This window comes from Bos indicus x Bos taurus, chromosome 1 (assembly GCF_003369695.1).
Source record: "Bos indicus x Bos taurus breed Angus x Brahman F1 hybrid chromosome 1, Bos_hybrid_MaternalHap_v2.0, whole genome shotgun sequence".
Classification (NCBI taxonomy): domain Eukaryota; kingdom Metazoa; phylum Chordata; class Mammalia; order Artiodactyla; family Bovidae; genus Bos; species Bos indicus x Bos taurus.
In genome coordinates, this window is record NC_040076.1 from 86,078,706 (window position 1) to 86,094,903 (window position 16,198).

A 16,198-nucleotide genomic window follows, 5' to 3' on the forward strand; every position below is an offset into this window, starting at 1 on the left:
ATTTATGTACCTTTTTTCCTCTTTACAGAATGATCTTTACTTTACCAAGAAGTCAAATAGTAAATATCGTGATGAAAAACAGTCCCTCATGACCAAAATAAATGAACTAACCCTCTTCAATGACAGATCAGAGAAAGAACTTACTAAAGCCAAAGCTTTAAAACAGGTGCAATAAAGTCATGTTTATATATGATATTAAAATCCAATACTTTCATGCTAATTGTAGAAAAAATTTTAAATATACCAAATTATAAAGGAAAAAAAGTTACTATAATCACTGTACAGATAATAAGCAGTGTTATAGCATATTATCGTCTTTCAGTCTTTTAAAGAAAATGGGTTTATATATTGTATTCAAAAAATTTAAAATATATGATACATGTTTTCTAAACATTAAGTATCTTTAAAGACTTCCTACACCCCACTGCATGAAGTTCCTATAATTTATTTGACCATCTATTTTTGGATATATATATTTTCAGTGTTTGGCTATTATAGATAGTACTCTCATGTACTGTGCACGTATTTCATTGTACAGTTGTTCATATAGTTCCTTAGGATAAATTTCTAGCTGTATAATTATGGTTCAAAAGAATGTATATTTCTAGTATCTTGAAACTATTTTCAAACCATTTGCCTTCTAGAAGGTTCAATTAATACTTCCACCAGCAATGTATAAGCATTCTATTTTATTCACCACCACCAGGGCTGGATAATATACTGTATAAAATTCCTGTTAGTTTGATGGGCAAACATAGTGTTTCATTGTTTTTAGTCTGCATTTTAAAGTTGTGAGTGAAGTGAAGTTGCTCAGTCATGTCCAACTCTCTGCAACCCCACGGACTATAGCCTATCAGGCTCCTCCATCCATGAAATTTTCCAGGCAAGAGTACTGGAGTGGGTTGCCATTTCCTTCTCCAGGGGATCTTTCCGACCCAGGGATTGAACCCGGGTCTCCCACATTGCAGGCAGACACTTTACCATCTGAGCCACCAGAGAATCCTGCATTTTAAAGTTAGTGAACATTTTAAAACATTTTAAGCATAAAATTTAAAATATTTATGTTTCATTGGAAATGTTTAAGCATTTTTTCTGCTATGTTATTTTCTATAATTTTTCTTTTGGATTTCTAGTTCATTTTCTTGCATATATTTCCATTAGGTGGTTTATGTTTTTAAAATACTTGGGAAAAGATCTTCGTATATTAACTCATAAGTATTTGTCCCATTGTCTTTAAACTTCTCTTCAGTTTTTTTCCATAAAACTTTTTTTAAACATCATATGTTTAAGTGTTTTTCCCTATATAATTTTTATGCTTAGAAACTTTTTAGTCACACTAAAAATATTTACTATTTCTAGTGGCTGCATTTGGTTTCATTTCTTACATTACGTTCTTTCATTCATCTGGAATTTATTTCTGGTACATATGAGATATGGGGGTTTAATCTTCGCTCTAAATAACAAGCTTTGTCTTGCAATAGTAAAATCTTATATTCTGGAGTATTTTTTCTGGGCTTTCTCTTCTGAAAATTGATCTATTAAGTGTGATCTTGTGTCAGTACTCTGTTGTTGTTCAGTCACTAAGCCATGTCTGACTCTTTGCAACCCCATGGACTACGTACGGCAAGCCAGGCTTCCTCGTATATCATCAACTTCTGGAGCTTGCTCAAACTCATGTCCATTGGTTGGTGATGCTATCTGACTGTCTCATCCTCTGTCACCCTCTTCTTCTCCTGCCTTCAATCTTTCCCAGCATCAAAGTCTTTTCCAATAAGTTGGCTCTTTGCATCAAGTGGCGAAAGTGTTAGAGCTTCAGCTTCAGCATGAGTCCTACCAATGAATATTCAGGGTTGATTTCCTTTAGAATTGACTGGTTTGATCTCCTTGCAGTCCAAGGGACTCTCAAGAGTCTTCTCCAACACCACAGTTCAAAAGCATCAACTCTTCAGCTCTCAACTTTCTTTAATGGTCCAACTCTCATATCCATAATGACTACTGGAAAAACCACTTTTAACCATACGGACCTTTGTTGGCAAAGTGGTGTTTCTGCTTTTATAACACACTGTCTAGGTTTGTCATTGTTGTTGTTTAGTTACTAAGTCATGTCTGACTCTGTGACTCCATGGACTATAGCCCACTAGGCTCCTCTGTCTGTGGGATTTCCCAGGCATGAACTGGAGCAGGTTGCCATTTTCTTCTCCAGGGGATCTTCTCAACCCAGAGATTGAATTTACATCTTTTGTACTGGCAGGCGGATTCTTTACCACTGAGTCACCAGGTAAGGTTTGTAACAGCTTTCCTTTTAATTTCATGGCTGCAGTCACTGTCTGCAGTGATTTTGGAGCCTAAGAAAATCTGATCCGTCACTGCTTCCATTTTTTCCACCTCTATTTGCCATGAGGTGATGGGACTGGATGCCATAATCTTACTTTTTTGAATGTTGATTTTCAAGCCAGCTTTTTCACTCTGCTCTTTCACATCATCAAGAGGCTCTTCAGTTCCTCTTCACTTTCTGCCATTAGAGTGGTATCAGCTGTATATATCAGGTTGTTGATATTTCTCCCAGCAATCTTGATTCCAGCTTGTGATTCATCCAGCCCAGCATTTCACATGATGTACTCTGCATATAAGTTAAATAAGCAGGGTGACAATATACAGCCTTGTCATTCTCCTTTTCCAATTTTGAACCAGTCAGTTCCATGTCTGGTTCTAACTGTTGCTTCTTGACCTGCATACCAGGTTTCTCAGAGGCAGGTAAGGTGGTCTGGTACTCCCATCTCTTTAAGAATTTTCCACAGTTTGTTTTGAACCACGCAGTAAGCTTTAGCGTAGTTAATGTATCAGATTTTTCTTTTTTTTGGGAACTCCTTTTCTTTCTCCATGGTTCAAGACATATTGGCAATTTGATCTCTGGTTCCTCTGCCTCTTTGAAACCCAGCTTGCACACCTAGATTTTCTTGGTTTACATACTATTAATGCCTAGCTTGAGGGATTTTGAGCATAACTTTGATAGCATGTGAAATGAGTACAACTGTATGGTAGTTTAAACATTCTTTGGCGTTGTCCTTCTTTGGGATTCCAATGAAAACTGACTTTTCCAGTCCTGTGGTCACTTCTAAGTTTTCCATATTTGCCGGTGTATTGAGTGCAGTACTTTAAAAGTCTTAATCTTTTAGGATTTGAAATAGCTCAGCTGGAATTCAATCACCTCCACTAGCTTTGTTTGTAGTACTGCTTCCTAAGGCCCACTTCACACTTCAGGATGTCCAAGTCTAGGTGAGTGACCACAACCTTGTGGTTATTCAGGTCATTAAGATCTTTTTTTGTACAGTTCTTTGTATTCCTGCCACCTCTTCTTAATCTCTTCTGCTTCTGTACTCTATTCTACTCATGACTCTCCTTCAGTATTCTACTTATGATTGAACTATTTTAAAATAAAAATGTATTTATACTTTATCTTGTAGAATTAGTTTAAAATATAAAAATTCTTATCCATAGGGCATCATATATTTTCTGGATATTGTAACTTTCAATTTTAGGAATAACTTCATTTTGTTTTTTTTATTAATAGTAAAACTTGAATTTACAATTACATTATAATAAAAGTTGGAATAGTTATAAACCCTTCTCTTAAAAGGAAAAAGCAGAGTTATGACTCAGAGCAATCTAAACTTAACCCTAATTAATATCTTGGAAAATAGTCAAATTAGAAAAAATTCTATTTTCAAGTTTGGCTTTTGTAGCAATAACAAAGAAACATATTTTGGATTGGTTATACAAATAATTGTTTCAATATCTGATGATTTTGTTATGTTGATAGGATTTGATGATAGAAGACAATCTTTTAAAACTTGAGGTTAAACGTACTCGAGAACTGCTTCACAGTAAGGCAGAAGAAGTTCTTTCTCTGGAAAAAAGAAAACAACAGTTACACACAGCTATGGAAGAACGGACCGAAGAAATTAAGGTTCACAAAACAATGCTTGCATCACAAATAAGATATGTTGATCAAGAACGGCAAAATATAAGGTAATAATTAGAATTTTAAAATACTGCTAATGAATTTTGAAAACATGAGTAGTGTTAGAAGAACTGACTGCTCCCTCCACCACCTTGGATATCCATCTTTTTATTTGTTTGAAAAGGCTATTAATATAATGTGTGTGTGTATGCTCAGTCATGTCTGACTCTTTGCGACCCCATAGACTGTAGCCTGCCAAGCTCCTCTGTCCATGGAATTCTCCAGGCAAGAATACTGGAGTGGGTAGCCATTTCCTTCTCCAAGGGATCTTCTCAACCAAGGGATTGAACCTGGGTCTCCAGCATTGCAGGCATAATCTTTACTGTTTGAACCACCAGGGAAGATTAATATAATACATAGGCCACATTTTAGTAGCAAATCTATGCTTCTCTCTCTCTTTATTTCCTTAGGCTAACTCCTTGTTCTGCAGATTTATCATTTTACATTAAGATCACCAATTCCCTTGGAATTGATTTTTATGTATAGTTCGTGGTAAGGGCTCAATAACATGTTTTCCCTTATGGATCTGCCTGCTATGCAGGAGATGCAGGAGATGTGGGTTCAGGATCCTGCAGGGGGACCCAAGATACCCCCTGGGTTGGGAGGATCCCCTAGAAAAGAGCATGGCAACCCACTCCAGTATTCTTTCCAGGAAAATCCCATGGACAGAGAAGCCTATTGGGCTATGGCTATGGGGTCGCACAGAGTCGATCATGACTGAAGCAACTGAGTATGCACGCATGCTCAAGGGTCCAGTAACATGCTTTCCCTTATGGATACCCAATAGCTGCATTTATTGAAGCAATTTTCCCCTAGAGATTTCACCTATCTTGTATAAGATTTATTTCTGGATTACATGCTACTTTTTAAGTGTTACTGTCAATGTTATCTCTTTTTAAAGCATTTCATATTTGATTTGTTGCTGGTATGTAGAAATGCAGTTGGTTTCATTAAGTATTCATCAACCTTGCTTAAACTTTTATTAATTCTAACAGTTGATCTGTAGATTCTACCTTCCAGGTATTTAATTGATATCATTTGCAAACAACAGTTTTGTGTCTTCCTTTTCAACCTCTATAACTTTTCTTGTTCTTGCTTTATCGTCCTTGCTATTTAACCTCCAGTTCAATGACAAATAGTAGTGGTGATTGCAGGTACCCTTGTCTTGCAGGTGCTTGATCTCAAAGGGAAAGTGTTCATTGTTTTATCATTAAGTATCAAGTTTACTATAGTGTTTTTTGAGATTCTTTTTACAATATTAAGAGAGATCCCATCTATTTTCATTCTTTGCTAAGAGGTTGTTTTAGTTTTTTTAATCAGAAATGAATGTTGACTTTTATTATGTGATTTTTTTTTCAGTCATTGATATGATATAGCTTATTCAATGTTAGTATAATTGAAAACTGTATATTGATCGCTTTTTCAAAGTTAAACTAACTTACCTTCTTGTAGTAAATGTAACTGTCACATATTATATTTTGTATGTATCTAGATTTTGTTTGCTAATATTTTTATATAATTTTTACATTCTATGCTTATAGTTCCTTTCTCTCCTGTCCTTGTCAAATTATCAGGTTATTAAGGTTACATCTACTTTTATAAAATGATTTTTGTGTTTCTTTTTTTCCTATACTCTAGGTAAGTTTGTAAAAGAGCAGAATTACATCTTGAATTTTCGAACACATCACTGGTAAAGCCTTTGGACATCTGGAGTTTTTTGAGGAAGATTTAATTCAGTTGAACTGTTGGTTCAGTTTATTTATTGGTTATGGAACAGTGTGGATCTTGTATTTTTTCTTGCTTCTGTTTTAGTAAATTTCTTTTCTCTAGAAAAAATTTTCTACAGACTTCTTTCATGAAAGTGGCTCTTATTTCTGCGTAATCTTCTGTATCTCCTTTTTTTCCTCCTCTCAATCATATCACATTTGTTTTCCATTTTTTCATTCATAAAGAAACTTATCTTTCTTGTTTCCAGAGCTGTGGTCGGTAGGTTTTTTTTCCTTTTAATATTTTCTGTTTTAGGAAGGAGGAGACATGTTTGTGCTTGGTCCACCATCTTAAGCTGAAAGGCCAACAAGGCCTGTCTTTTACAATCACATAAAGGATGAGTAAATATTTTCTGATGAAATAATATTAATACTTAAAAATAAGCAAAGCTATAACTTCTGATACTTACTATATTTTACCATCAACTTTCTTTAGGAGTAGGAACCTAGTATGTTGAAGATTTCTTTTCACTATGGTTAGAAGGCTTATTTTCATGAAGCTGTAAGCAGGCAAATGAGTCTCCATGTTGCTGTACATATATTAGCATTATTAGTATTATTACAAAATAAGTTAAAAATGATTTAAAAATATAAATTTACTGGAATAAAAGGAAGAAAGTAACCAGCAATTTTAAGGCTGTAAATCTCAGGAGGTAATTCTCCAAAAGTTTCTCATATTTCTGCATACCTTAGGAGGAGAGGCAATAGCTATCCTGTTCTGGACCATATTTTAAAAATTTTGGTGAAAAACACCTAAAATTTATCTTAACCATTTAAAAATGTATAGTTAGTAGTAGTAATATTTTCACATTTTTGAGCAACAGATCTCTAGAACTTTTTCATCTTGTAAAACTGAAATTCTATACCCATTAAATATTAGCTTTGCATTTTCCCCTTCCCCTCGCCCTTGATAGCCACTATTTTTTCTGCCTGTATGAATTTGACTACACTAGATGCCTCACATAAGTGGATCATGTAGTATTGATATTTGTGTTTTTTGACTGGTTTATTGTATTTAGCATAATGTCTGCAAGACTCACCCATGTAGCATGTGATAGATTTTCTCTCTAAGGCTGAATAATACTTCATTGTATGTATGTATCACATTTTATCCATTCATTGGCCTATGGACATTTGGCTTGCTTCCACTTCTTGGCTATTGTGAACTATTGTGAATAATATATGAACATCGATGTGCAGACATGTCTTTGAAAACCATTTTCAGTTCTTTAGGATATATACCAGGAGTAGGATGACTGGATCATATGGCTATTTTATTTTTAACTTTTTGAGGAACTACCATATTTTTCATAGTGGTTGCATCATTTTACTGTCCCACCAAGAGTTCTTAAAGGTTCAGTTTCTCTACACCCTCACCAATACTTTATTATTATTTTTTTTGTCTTTGATAGTAGCCATTCTCGCTGGTGTGAAATGACATCTTATTGTGGTTTTGATTTGCATAGGACTATCTTTAAAGGATATTTGAATAGTGAATAGCCTTGGGGCTAGAGATAGTATCTCCCTCCGGAGCAAAGGTTAGGTATGTTTGCTTATTTCCCATTATGAAATATTTGGATTAGCTAAGCTTGAGTTCTTCAGTTGTGACATAAACCTACTGTATGTGCAGCATCCATTTGATCCCCTCCTCACTTGCATGTGACTTCAAGAGCAAGGGGAACCAATGCAAATAGGCAGCTCATGCTACTTGGTATGCCAATGAGTGGTAAAGTCCTTTTTCTGTGACCCAGATATCTTGTGTTTTCTGCCAGCATCCATGAAAGTGGCAGACTAACTTGCTAGCTTTTAAATAGGGTGAAATCTGAGACCTTTCACAGTTCAGTTCAGTTCAGTTGCTCAATCACGTCCAATTCTTTGCCACCGCATTGACTGCAGCACGACAGGCTTCCCTGTCCATCACCAACTCCCGGGGCCTACTCAAACTCATATACAAGGAGTCAGTGATGCCAGCCAGCCATCTCATCCTCTGTCGTCCCCTTCTCTCACCTTCAATCTTTCCCAGCATCAGGGTCTTCTCCAATGAGTTGGTTCTTCACATCAGGTGGCCAAAGTATTGGAGTTTCAGCTTTAGCATCAGTCCTTCCAATGAATATTCAGGACTGATTTCCTGTTTTCAAACTGAAATGTAAAACTGCAAAGTGAGAACCTATTTAAACTGTTTCAGTAGTAACACAAATACAGATGTCTTCTCTAAGAACAGTATAGTCCTTTAAAAAAGTATATTGTTTGTTTTTCAGTGTTTAATTTTTCTTTTCATGTTAGTGCTGAGTTTCATGAGCGGCTAAGTAAAATTGATAAGCTGAAGAATAGATATGAAATTCTTACTGTTGTTATGCTGCCTCCTGAAGGAGAAGAGGAGAAAACGCAGGCCTACTATGTAATAAAGGTAAGCTTAATGGATTTATGGGCTTCCCTGGTGGCTCTGATGGTGAATTATCCATCTGCAATGCAGGAGACCAGGCTTTGATCCCTGGGTTGGGAAGATCCTCTGGAGAAGAGAATGGCTATCCACTCCAGTATTCTTGCCTAGAGAATTCCACAGATAGAGAAGCCTGGTGGGCTATAGTCCACGGAGTCTCAAAGAGTTGGATATGACTGAGTGACTTACCCTTCCACTTCTAATGGATTTACAGTTGTGGTAAAATGAAGTATCCATTCAGTTCAGTTTAGTTCAGTCACTCAGTCATGTCTGATGCTGCGACCTCATGAACCACAGCACACCAGGCCTCCCTGTCCATCACCAACTCCTGGAGTTCACCCAAACTCATGTCCATTGAGTCGGTGATGCCATCCAACCATCTCATCCTCTGTCATCCCCTTCTCCTCCCACCTTCAATCTTTCCCAGCATCAGGGTCTTTTCAAATGAGTCAGCTCATCGCATCAGGTGGCCAAAGTACTGGAGTTTCAGCTTCAACATCAGTTCTTCCAATGAACACCCAAGACCGATCTCCTTTAGGATGGACTGGTTGGATCTCCTTGCAGTCCAAGAGACTCTTAAGAGTCTTCTCAAACACCACAGTTCAAAAACATCAAATCTTCGGCGCTTAGCTTTCTTTACAGTCCAAGTCTCACATCCATACATGACTACTGGGAGAACCATAGCCTTGACTAGACAGACCTTTGTTGACAAAGTAATGTCTCTGCTTTTTAATATGGTGTCTATGTTGGTCATAACTTTCCTTCCGAGGAGTAAGTGTCTTTTAATTTCATGGCTGCAGTCACCATATGCAGTGATTTCGGAGCCCAGAAAAATAAAGTTGGCCACTGTCTCCACTGTTTCCCCATCTATTTGCCATGAAGTAATGGGACCAGATGCCATGATCTTTGTTTTCTAAATGTTGAGTTTTAAACCAGCTTTTTCAGTCTCTTCTTTCACTTTCATCAAGAGGCTCTTTAGTTCTTCACTTTCTGCCATAAGGGTGGTGTCATCTGCATATCTGAGGTTATTGATATTTCTCCCAGCAATCTTGACTCCAGCTTGTGCTTCTTCCAGCCCAGCGTTTCTCATGATGTACTCTGCCTATAAGTTAAATAGGCAGGGTGACAGTATACAGCCTTGACGTGTTCCTTTTCCTATTTGGAACCAGTCTGTTGTTCCTTGTCCAGTTCTAACTGTTGCTTCCTGACCTGCATACAGGTTTCTCAAGAGGCAGGTCAGGTGGTCTGGTATTCCCATCTCTTTCAGAATTTTCCACAGTTTATTGTGATCCACACAGTCAAAGGCTTTGGCATAGTCAATAAAGCAGAAATAGATGTTTTTCTGGAACTCTCTTGCTTTTTCCATGATCCATTGGATGTTGGCAATTTGATCTCTGGTTTCTCTGCCTTTTCTAAACCAGCTTGAACATCTGGAAGTTCACGGTTCACATATTGCTGAAGCCTGGCTTGGAGAATTTTGAGCATTACTTTACTAGCATGTGAGATGACTGCAATTATGTGGTAGTTTGAGCATTCTTTGGCATTGCCTTTCTTTGGGATTGGAATGAATCCCAAGCTCTTGTTAACAACCAAATGGTACTTTTTTTTTTTTTTTTTTGCTATGGAATTTCAAATATCATAGCTGTCCAGTAGCTATTGCACATAATTAGGGTCATAGAACATGAGTTGCTAGATGGAGGTACTGAAGGACTATTAGTTTTATACACATGAGGTCAAAGAAAAGCCTACACCATTCAGACACAGGTTTGTTTTTTTTTTTTTTTGGCTATCATTTGTGTCACATTCAGTTCAGTTCACTTCAGTTTAGTCGCTCAGTCGTGTCCGTCTCTTTGCAACCCCATGGACTGCAGCCTGCCAGGCTTCCCTGTCCATCAATTCCTGGAGTTTACTCAAACTCATGTCCATTGAGTCGGTGATATATGCAACCATCTTATCCTCTGTTGTCCTCTTCTCTTGCCTTCAATCTTTCCCAGCATCAGGGTCTTTTCTAGTGAGTCGGTTCTTCACACGTGTGTCATGTTGTGTTCCCTCATTTATTCAAAGTTCATAAACTCTTACTCTAAAACCTACTGTCACTCTCAGTATCACGTGCTTGTGACAACCCATTCACTTTGGGCTCAAAGCTTTACTTCACTGTATCCACTCATATGACCACAACCTAGACTTTGTCTCCTGGAGCTCCACCACCTCTGAATCTTACCCTCCTGTTTACCATTGCTGTCCTGGTATGGCAGATATCCAGAGAGGAAGGAGGCTGTTCCTTTGCCTTCATATTAGGAGACAAACACATCAGATAAATTTACTATTTTTTTTTTCCTGATGTTTTGAGAGTTGACTACCATCTTGTGGTTGACTTCTACTTACTCTTCTAAGTTTCCCTCTGTAGCCCTTCTTTTAGGCTGCCCTGAACACATATGTCTGCCACTTTGCCTCAGGAAATTCCGTCCAACCTATATGAGAAATGAGTCCCAGCTCTCAAATGCTTCTTATCTCATCAGTCTTTAGTACCTCAGGCTTCTGTCCACTATTAACAGTAGTTTCCTCCTCTCAGGTTTTGAAGGTTCCCAAGGGGTGAATTGGAGGCTCTATTCTGTTAATTCTTGGGAAGTAGATAGATGCTGCAATTGCAGTGAAGTTTCTCTCCCAACAAGGGCTCTGATGAAGCACTGGTGTTAGAGTGCTTTTGCCCGAGTCTTAATTCTGTCACTGATTAGGTAGGTGACCTTGAATAAGTTACTTAACCATTTGGGGCCTCAGTGTCCTCACTTGCAAAATTAGGATACTGTTACGTTTGTTGTAAGAAGTAAATGAGAAAATATATGTAAAGCCCTTAAAGCAGTGCATGGAACAAAATGAGCTCTCAATGAATGTTAGCTGAAATTATTGTTATTGCTGTTATGATGATGATGTTGATGGGAAGTATCCACTTTTTAGGAAAAAACAGGCAGGTCATATGAGAAGGAGTATTCCTTTGTGCCAATGTAACTAATATATGACATTAATCAAGGCTGTCAGTTGTTCTCAATTTCCTGATGCCACATTCCACTTTCCATCTTCTCCAGGGTTCATAGCTTGCTACACAGTTATTTACATGTTTTGTTTATAGAACATTTAAATGTTTTACTCACTATTCCTCATGTGTGCCAGATGTATAAAACTGAAACTTTCTTTAATAACTAAAGTCAGTCTGGCTTAATGTTAAGAAAAATCATCCATGGTCTGAAAATGAGGAAAAGCAATCAGTGGGTGTACAATGATGCCACTTCATGGTGACAGAGAAGGCTTGCCATTTTCTAGCAGGCCCTCCAGGGATTGTCTGATTCTACAGGAATGCACACCTCTGACTGATTTTCTGTTGACTAATCTATTTTACCATTCTCTAGAGGGATAGACTTTATCTTATGGAAAAATGATGGTAATGCATATGATTCTCACTCATAACAATGCAAATGAATTTTGCCCAGTGTAATACAACTCACTTAATGCTTGTAGGAAAGATAGCCCAAGCATTATATTGTATTACCAAAGCCTTTGACTGTGGATCACAATAAACTATGGAAAATGGGAATACCAGACCACCTGACCTGCCTCTTGAGAAACATGTATGCAGGTCAGGAAGCAACAGTTAGAACTGGACATGGAACAACAGACTGGTTCCAAATAGGAAAAGGAATACGTTAAGGCTGTATATTGTCACCGTGCTCATTTAACTTATATGCAGAGTACATCATGAGAAACGCTGGGCTGGAAGAAGCACAAGCTGGAATCAAGATTGCCGGGAGAACTATCAATAACCTCAGATATGCAGATGACACCACCCTTATGGCAGAAAGTGAAGAGGAACTAAAAAGCCTCTTGATGAAAGTGAAAGAGGAGAGTGAAAAAGTTGGCTTAAAGCTCAACATTCAGAAAACACATCATGGCATCTGGTCCCATCACTTCATGGGAAATAGATGGGAAACAGTGGAAACAGTGTCAGGTTTTATTTTTTGGGGCTCCAAAATCACTGCAGATGGTGATTGCAGCCATGAAATTAAGACGCTTACTCCTTGGAAGGAAATTTATGACCAACCTAGATAGCATATAAGCAGAGACATTACTTTGTCCACAAAGATCCGTCTAGTCAAGGCTATGGCTTTTCCAGTGGTCGTGTATGGATGTGAGAGTTGGACTGTGAAGAAAGCTGAGCGCTGAAAATTGATGTTTTTGAACTGTGGTGTTGGAGAAGACTCTTGAGAGTCCCTTGGACTGCAAGGAGATCCAACCAGTCCATCCTAAAGGACATCAGTCTTGGGTGTTCATTGGAAGGACTGATGCTGAAGCTGAAACTCCAATACTTTGGCCACCTCATGCAAAGAGTTAACTCATTGGAAAAGACTCTGATGCTGGGAGGGATTGGGGACAAGAGGAGAATGGGATGACAGAGGATGATATGGCTGGATGGCATCACTGATCGATGGACATGAGTTTGGGTGAACTCTGGGAGTTGGTGATGGACAGGGAGGCCTGGTGTGCTATGATTCATGGGGTCGCAAAGAGGTGGACATGACTGAGAGACTAAACTGAACTGAATTGAACTGAAAAGATATTAGCCAGTTTTATATCTATAAGAAAATTAATTTCAGCATTTCTGACTCTATATATGTAAAATCTGTTCTAATTCTCTTTTTGAACTTGTCTAAATATCTTACTGGTTCTTTCACTAATGAACTGGATAAAATCTTTGACATGTTTATGTTCATATGAGCATAATATTTAACTTTTTGAAAATATGATTTCAGCAGTTTCACTGCTGGAAAAAACTTAGAAGCTAAACATCATTTCTAGTTTTGAATGCGGTAGACTTAGGATGTAAATTCACTCAATTCAGGCTCCTTTCCCTTCCTTATATCCTTTACATTCCTCCCGAAGGTGGTCTTTCCTGATAGGCATATATATGTATGTTTATAGCACTGGGGGAGAGGAGTTTGGTTATAGAGCAAACCACTCTTTATTTTCTGCATACTCTATTTCAGGGGTAAGCAAACCAAGGACTCTGGGCTAAGTGCTGCCCACTACCATTTTATAAATAAGTGCTGAACCACACAATACATAAACTCATTCATTTATGTATTGTCTCTGGCTGGTTTCATGCTACAATAGCAGTGGTATTAAGTACTAGTGGTTTAGAGACTGACTGCCCCAGAAAGCCTAAAATATTTACTCTTCCCCATACTGTTTGCTGACCCCTTGTATTAATTTGTTAGAGCTGCTATAACAAAGTGTCACAATTAGGTAGCTTATACTATAGACATCTTACAGTTGTAGTGGCTCGAAGTCCAAGATGGTGTCAGCAGGACTGGTTCTTTCTAAGGGTTGGGAGGGACAATATGTTATATGCCTCTCTCTTAGTTTTTGGTGGTTTGCTGGCAGTTTTTGGAATTCCTTAGCTTATGGAAGCATCATCATTAGCTCTGCCTTCATCTTCACATGGCATTCTTCTTGTGTCTTTTCAGCCTTTCCTCTTTGTCTGTGTTCAAATTCCCCATTTTTGTAAGGACACTAGTGATAGTGGACTAGGGCCTACCCTAATGAGTTCATCATAACTTGACTACATCTACAAAGACCCTATTTCCATATATGGTCACATTCTGAGGTACTGAGGGTTGGGACTTCTTGTGTTTTTTTTTAGGTTAACAGTTTAACCCACAGTCCTCATTTTTGGTCCTGCAAGTATCCTCTTGTCTATGTTACACACATGGTCATATTCCCTTTTACCCACCTTGTATTGTTCAGTCACTCAGTCATGTCTGACTCTTTGCGACCCCATGGACTGTAGCACACCAGACTTCCCTGTCCTTTACCATCTCCTGGAGTCTGCTCAAACTCATGTCCATTGAGTTGGTGATGCTATCCAACCATCTTGTCCCGCCATCCCCTTCTCCTCCTGCTTTCAATCCTTCCTACCTTAACAGCTTCTATATCTGACTCTTAAATGAGTCAGAAAAAATATAATCAGCAATCAGTGAAGGTCTGGCATCTTTCAAATCACATTTCCAAGTTCCTTTTTATCTTTATAAGGAAACAGTTCAATTCTGATCAGAATTTAATCAAACAGCCCAATAAAATTACTTTAAAATGCTGACAGAAAGGTATAAACATTTCTACCAAATACTGCTGCTACTGTTGCTAAGTCGCTTCAGTCGTGTCTGACTCTGTGCGACCCCATAGACGGCAGCCCACCAGGCTCCCCCATCCCTGGGATTCTCCAGGCAAGAACACTGGAGTGGGTTGCCATTTCCTTCTCCAAGTAACTGCTCTTCTAATCCAGGATAAAAGGTAAAACATTATATAATTGGTGATTTACAGGTAAATGGGACCATAAAGGTTTAGAAGTTTAAGGTATATATGGAATTAGATCTGGAATTTGTATAAATGAACAAATCCAATGCCTTTATTTGACAAATTGCACTTGGAGTAGTGAAGTAAATTATTTAATGCTATTCAGCTTACTACGGAGAAGGCAATGGCACCCCACTCCAGTACTCTTGCCTGGAAAATCTCATGGATGTAGGAGCCTTGTAGGCTGCAGCCCATGGGGTCGTGAAGAGTCGGACATGACTGTGCGACTTCACTTTCACTTTTCACTTTCATGCACTGGAGAAGGAAATGGCAACCTACTCCAGTGTTCTTGCCTGGAGAATCCCAGGGACGGGGGAGCCTGGTGGGCTGCCGTCTCTGGAGTCGCACAGAGTCAGACAGGACTGAAGCGACTTAGCAGCAGCAGCAGCAGGAGGAAATCTACAACTAAAATCTAGCTGTTTTGACTCATTCTAGCTTTTCCCCACTACACTATATTTTAAATGAAATGTTTGCTAATTCTAGACTGAACTTGAAAGAATTAGATGTAGTTTATCTCAGAATTTTTTTTTTTTGCTAAGCTTTTTATTACATACTATTTGATATAAAATATATATCTTGAGGATAATAAAACAATAAACAGTGAAAATGTTAAGAACTGAAATGTTACCAAAACTTTTCCAGTGATCACATTCTGATTTAAAGATAGATACTTGGGATTGAATAACTTTACCAAAGAAATTATTAGTTGATTTTGACTAAAAATAGGTTTCGGTACTTTTTTTTTTAAACTTTATTAAAGTATCGTTGATTTGTTTAGTGTTAAATTTCTGCTGTACAGCAAGGTGATTCAGTTATACATACATATATTCTTTTTCCAATGTTCTTTCCCATTATGGTTTATTCAATGGGATCTTGTTGTTTATCCAGCCTGTATATATTAATTTGCTTCTGCTAATGTCAAACTCCCATCCCTTCCCCACCCCCTCTCCCTTGGTGACCACACGTCTGTTTGCTATGTCAATCAGCTTATTTTTAGAAATACATTTTACCACAAATTTGCTTCAGTAATTGAGCCAATTGTAGTATCTTAACACTTTAGGAAAGATAACTAAAATATAGTTAATTTCACAATAGTGAACCTGAGAAGGACTTAAAAAAAAAACTGTAGATCTTAAGTTATGTAAAATTTGATCAGGTTTGAAGGAGGCAGCAATGTTGACTGTGAGAACTTTTTGCTTGCTTAGAATAAATGAGAACTAGAGGTGTGATTCCTGAACCCTGCTTTTACCATATTAGTCATTAAAAACCAACAGTCTTCTGGACTCCCCTGGTGGGCCAGTGGCTAAATTTGCATCTGCTAATCCCAAACTCCCACTCTTTCCCTCCTCTACCCCACCCTTTGCAACTTCAAGTCTGTTTAATGTGTCCGTGGAACTGTTTGTTTCATAGATAGGCTTGTTTTAGAGTCTGCATGTAAGTGATATCATATGATATTTGTCTTTCTCTTTCTTCATTTAGTATGATAACCTCTAGGTCCACCATGTTGCTGCACATTGCATTATTTTATTCTTTTCTACAGCTGAGTTAATATTCCATTGTATATATGTA

At 37.8% G+C, this 16,198-nt stretch overlaps 1 protein-coding gene across 1 annotated transcript in view; it reads left to right on the forward strand.

Annotated features, from left to right (window-relative positions):
* Positions 1-16,198, forward strand: part of CCDC39 (coiled-coil domain containing 39) — a 54,236-nt gene that overhangs the window by 29,022 nt on the left and 9,016 nt on the right. The window contains exons 12-14 of the mRNA XM_027540321.1: positions 29-166; positions 3,821-4,029; positions 8,071-8,194. Coding sequence (XP_027396122.1) covers positions 29-166; positions 3,821-4,029; positions 8,071-8,194 — 471 coding nt within the window. The remainder of the gene's footprint in view (positions 1-28; positions 167-3,820; positions 4,030-8,070; positions 8,195-16,198) is intronic.